At 42.9% G+C, this 5,912-nt stretch overlaps 1 protein-coding gene across 1 annotated transcript; it reads left to right on the forward strand.

The window, feature by feature from the left end:
- Positions 1 to 479: 479 nt before the first annotated feature.
- Positions 480 to 4,407, forward strand: LOC132574346 (UDP-GalNAc:beta-1,3-N-acetylgalactosaminyltransferase 1-like). The gene is made up of 2 exons (XM_060242709.1): positions 480 to 575; positions 3,206 to 4,407. The coding sequence occupies exons 1-2, from the start codon at positions 480 to 482 to the stop codon at positions 4,238 to 4,240; spliced, it is 1,131 nt and encodes a 376-aa protein (XP_060098692.1). The 3' UTR covers positions 4,241 to 4,407.
- The last annotated feature ends 1,505 nt before the right edge of the window (positions 4,408 to 5,912 follow it).

Genomic DNA, 5,912 nt, shown 5'->3' on the forward strand with positions numbered 1-5,912 from the left:
TGTGTGTGCATGCACAATCTTCCTTTGCCCTTTTTTTTTAACATGCACCTCACTCCCTCCTCCCCTCTCCTTGCTGCTTTATTTTTTTTTTAATTTTGAAAAGCTTTATTAATATAAAGTTCAAGGTACAATAGTGATGAGACATCAACAGATGTGTAGCATGTACCAATATAAAATAGGGAAATGGAAACATACAACGTTAGCTATTGAAGGCTAATTACAACATTAGTTGACATGGCATCAAAATAGCATGGTATGAGTCATTAGGGTTCCTGCTGTCCTTCGAGACTTTATCAATAAAGGGACGCCATTTGCACATAAAGTCTAGGGAAGCGGTTTGGGAGGAGCAACGAGGATCCAAATCATAGGTGAGCTTATCTAAAACAAAATAATCCCACAATTTCAGCCACCATGCCTGTCTCGAAGGAGGAGTTTGTTGCTTCCAAACCAGAGCAATTGCGAATTTAGCTGCTACGAACATGTGTGAAACTAGTTCTTCTGTGTGGTCAGGAACGCGTGAGGCGCCTACAAGGTTCAGAAGAGCGTACTCTGGCGTGAATGGTGGAGAGTATGAGGTGAGGGCATGCACTTCTTGGTAAATTAGCCTCCAAAAGCTTTGTATGACGGGGCAGAGCCACCAGGAGTGGAAAAATGTGCCTCTCTGGCTGCAGTTCTTAAAACAGAGAGGTGAAGTAGATGAAGAGTGTGATAATTGTGCTGGAGTCATATACCAGCGTGTGAGAACTTTAATGGCTTGAAGTTGCACATTTAGCTCCTTGCTGCTTTAAAGACATATGCTGATTGGCTGAAATGTTCCTCTTCATCCCTCTCTTCGCTGTCATCCACGGGGGGCTGCGTCTTTCCAAATGGCTGGTAACTCTCTCAGGGTACACACTGGGACTTCTTTGCTGGATTATTTATTTTTTAAAGACTTCTCAGCTCAGGTCAGTCACTTCTGGGGGAAGGGAAAAATGGGAGGCTTTTTGGAGGGGTTATACTTTAAAACCAGGCTCTCTGTGTCTGTGCCCCAGTTGTAGTGCCCCGTTTTGTTAAGCCTACCTGAGCAAGGAAGCCCCAGCTTCTGGGAGCAGAGGAAAAGGAAGCAGGAGGGGGAAGTAGAACCCCACCTTTCTCTGTTTCCGAAACAATGCTCCCAGCAAGCTTTTAAATAAGACAATCAGCGTACAGGCTTTTATGAATTCTTTCTCTACAGTTTGAAAGGTGGGGAAGGTGACTTGAGAAGCACAGGCATGTGTTTTCAGTGCTTTTTTTCAAGCAGGGAGCTGAAGGAAGGCAGAAACATTTTTGCTTAGTTTCTGAGGCTTCTGAGAAATGCTGTCATCTCTCTCTTTTCCAAAGGGCTTCTGAGACAGACAGCACAAGCCTTTAAGTCTGTCCCTCTTATTCACTCTGCCATCCAAGATTTGCAAAAGCACATGTTTGGAAAAGCGCTATTTAAAATAAATAAGAAATGCCCCTTTGGCTTCCTCCCCCTCCCTGCTGCCTCCACCCCCAACTCGGAAAGCCTTTAAAAATGTGTGTCTCTCTCTATGAAGCTGCTATGGCACTGAACTGCTATACTGATTTAGTGCTTTAGCAATCTCATTGGAAAGTTTTTAAAAAGGGGGTGGATGAATATCATGCACATAAGTGGCAGTGTTTGAAATGGTAATAGCGCTTCAGAGATTGCTCATTGCGGGAAGGAGAATTGCTATGTGAAATTCCCATTGCTCTATTGCTTTACTGGATGATGGACCAGAATGAATACCATCCAGTTTAGAATGGCAATGTGAAAAGGATCCAAGTCAGAACATAGTGATCTCAGGGTATATTGTGCTTGGCAGAAGAATCCATCTTCCTTCGTCTAACAAAAGCTTATACCTGAAAACACATGGCTGTTCTTAGGGGAGGAGCCTGTTCTTGTTCTGCTGCAGGAGCACTGGCTTTTGCTTTCCCTCCCCCCCTCCCAAAGGAGGCAAGCTCAGCCAATGGAGAGAAGGAAGATGTGGATTGGTTCTCTCCTGCTTGACGCAGCAATTGGGAAGAAGGAGCTGGGCAAAAGACAGCTGTGAAGCGATGATGGCAGCAGCCCCAGAGAAGTAAGAAAGAAGGAGCCATTTTGCTTGGAGGTTGGATGGGAACCCTGTCGGATTGGATATATTCTGTGGGGTGCATGTTTGACACCTGTTTTATTATGTGAGTGTTCTACAGTTTAGATTTGCAGTTGTATGTTATTGTTGTTTAGTCAGTCTTTGTGTTGAGTTAACAAGTCTTACAGGCCATTGTGTTTTGTGGATTATTTTACTGACAATAAAGAAGATACATGCGATGTTCTACACGCTGTGAGGGTGGGCACGTGGGTGGAAACAGTGCATTGCTGTGCCTCACCATGCATAGTTCTGTGCACTGCAAAAAAATGAGAACCTGTGTAAGATCAGATACAATATTTGTGCACTATTACAGTGTGATACGAAATTGCTTTTAAAAAAATTACAAGGTTTCCCTCCCCATTTCTACCAAATATGGCCTTCAAGAAACCTTACAATATCCACGGAGCAGTACAACAAAGACAGAATGAGAGAGGCATTATATCTAATGCTCTTTCTTCAATCTGACCCAGAGGGTGAATTCCCATTGCCACTGCTTCTTTGGAGATGGCCTGGTGGTGGAAATGCACCACGTGTGGCAGTCAGATGTTGTACAGGATGGGACTTCTCCCTTTGTGCAACTGCACTCTGCCACAGAACTGAAGTTTCTCAGATTCCCAGCCTCCAGGTGGTACCTGGAGATCTCCTGATATTACAGTTGATTTCCAGATGACCAAGATTGCTTCTTCTCAGGAAGATGGGGAATGGATTGTATGATATCATCTCCTACTGAGGTCCCTCCTCGTCCCAAATCTCACCCTCCCCAGGCTCCAAAAATCTCCAGGTATTTCCCAACCCAGAGCTGGCAACCCTAGAATCAAACTGCTTTTTCGTTGGTGGGAGCCAAGAACAGGCAAGATGCCTTCTCTCCAGCCCTCAAGGTCTTTTTGTCACTATCACTGCCTGGCTGATGTACCGTTTTCAGATAATGCAAACAAATAAGTAGTAACTCTTGTGATTATCATGATTTTAAGCAATCTCTTTCACATAGATTTGGGTATTCTAAACTTGAAGCTTGTATTTTCCATATGCTAACTTGATTGATTTTTCTTTTCCAGCCAAGAATTTCTGGCCTAGCCCCTGCTGTTTCTTTCCCAGTCATTCTTCTCTTTGTGGGTGTTTTGAAGACAGTCATGCCTTTGATGTGCTTGAAAAGGGTTTTTTGGAGTGTATCTCTCATCTCTGCCATATTAACGATATGCTATATGGCAATTCCCTCCCACCCTGTGATAGAACATATAAACTGGATGTATTTCTACAAGTTTGAACCTGTTTATAAGCAGAAATTTGTCTTCACGTTACGTGAGCAAATAAAGTGTGAAGAGAGCAACCCATTTTTGGTTATTTTGGTGACTTCAAGACCTGCAGATATGAAGGCGAGACAAACCATTAGGATTACGTGGGGCTCTCAAAAATCCTGGTGGGGCAACCAGGTTCAGACACTGTTTCTACTGGGCCAAGGAGGAGAAACAGAAGACAGTTCAACCTTATCGATAGAAGATGAAAGCATTCTCTACGGAGACATAATACGTCAAGACTTTCTTGACACATATAACAACCTCACCTTGAAAACAATCATGGCCTTCAGGTGGGTGGCTGAGTTTTGTCCCAATACTCAGTACGTTATGAAAACGGATTCTGATGTCTTCATCAACACTGGCAACTTAGTGAAATTTCTTCTAAAACAAAATGCTTCAGAAAACTTCATTGTTGGTTACCCCTTAATTAATAATCTCGCTAAAAGAGTATTTTTCCTGAAAACATATATTTCTTACAGTGAATATCCATTTGATGTTTATCCTCCATACTGCAGTGGATTTGGTTACATCCTTAATTCCAGGTTAGCTTGCAGGGTTTATGAGATGATGCATCATGTCAAACCCATTAAGTTTGAAGATGTCTATGTTGGGATTTGCTTAAATATTCTTGGGGAGAGTGTCTATTTTGCAAAAGATGCAGAATTCTTTTTACATAGAATTAGCTTTGATATCTGTAAATACAAGCACCTGATTGCAGTACATGGCATTTCTTCTGACGAAATGATTAGGTACTGGCAAGATATCATGCAAGAGACTTCGGTTTCTTGCCGCTGATGCCCTCTCAAGTCTTAAAGCCTGATTTGATTCAGCGAGACTATAAGGCTGGGCTGCCTTATCCTGTTCTGGCCTCTTTAATTTAAACTGTAGGAATTTCACTGACATTTATGAAGGCTTTAAATGAACTTGAGAAGGAACACAATGCAACTCTATCTTTATGCTGACACCAGAAGTTCACTGTGGTCCTTTCCCCCCCAAATGTATTGGAACTTAAGTTGTATGCATCAAATGTGGACATTTCTAGTTTTGCAGATTTTGCATTGTACAAAAACATACGGCAATAAATTAAGATATATATACCAAAGAGCAAATATATATACCATATTGCTTTCATATATATATGGGACGCATTCAAAATTTTGAATACATGGTTCTGTGTATGGCATGATTAAATACAAATGTGGATTGGAAGAGCTGGTGTGGAATTCCAGCAGCAGCTCCTTTGCATATTAGGCCACACACCACTGATGTAGCCAATCCTCCAAGAGTTTACAAGGCTCTTGTAAGTCTAGGATGACTGCTTGATCAAAAGGGGGTAAAGTGCCTTGAGGAGAGCCTTCACTGTAGTAAGATTTAGATTAATTACTGTGTCTACACTGAATGGCTTGGGTCCAAAGAACCCTGAGTAGAGCCTGATTCACACATGAATCTTTCCCCATTCGCACTGCAGCCTATGGAGAAGCCATTCCTAAAGCTCAGGGGGCCCTTGGGGGAAGGCATGGGGGGTATAGATGGAGAACAAGCAGAATTTTGCTTCTCCTATCACAAGGAGAAGTGACTGGTACCTCACAAGTGGAAGTTTGGAGGCAAGCCAATCAAACTGAGAGTCCCTTTTTTAACAGGGAAATGCTGGCCACCACTTTGATTGACTGATTTGGTTAATTGAATTTCTACCCCACCCTTCCCGAATGCAGGCTCAGGGCGGTGTAGGGGCCAGGTAGCAATTTTTCTCCAGGCCAGTTTGGCCAGGGATCCTGGAGGATTCTCCCCCCCCATTTCTGGAGCCTCTTCTGGAGCAGGTGTCACTGGGGTATGTGGGGAGAGATATTTGTGAATTTTTCTGCATTGTGCAGGGTGTTGGACTAGATGAGTCTGGAGTTGCCCTCCAACTCTGTGATTTTATGATTTGTCACAATACCTGTTAGATTTACTGGGATAGCCACTCTTGTTTACTATAAGAGCCACATAGAATAAACATCAGATGTTTGAGAGTTGCAAGACATGAACGCAGGCAGATTCACTGTGGCCCGTCAGCTCTCGAGATGCCTATCACGCCCTCCTCTGATTCACTGTGCAATGATATATTATCACACATACAGAGAGAGTGCATCAGGCAAGAATAAAAGCAACACTGTGCTGCTGGCACAACATCCTATGTATTTCAATTGTTAACTCATCTTTGATGATAATAAACTGAACAAGTAGATAACTGGAACTATTTGTTTCCTGAATTTTTATTGAAAGTGATATATTTTGGCAAGCATTCTCTAGCTTCCTCAATTGGACACAAATGAGAGGGAGGGAGGGAGGGAGAGAGAGAGAGAGAGAGAAAGAATAGGGGAGGGAGGAAGGAAGGGGAAAGAGAGAGGGAGAGAGAAACAAAGAAAGCAAACAGATGGGGAAGGGAGTGTGGGGGGGGGGGAGAAAAAAAGATACTGAATTTATACCC

This window comes from Heteronotia binoei, chromosome 6 (genome assembly GCF_032191835.1).
Source record: "Heteronotia binoei isolate CCM8104 ecotype False Entrance Well chromosome 6, APGP_CSIRO_Hbin_v1, whole genome shotgun sequence".
Classification (NCBI taxonomy): Eukaryota; Metazoa; Chordata; class Lepidosauria; order Squamata; family Gekkonidae; genus Heteronotia; species Heteronotia binoei.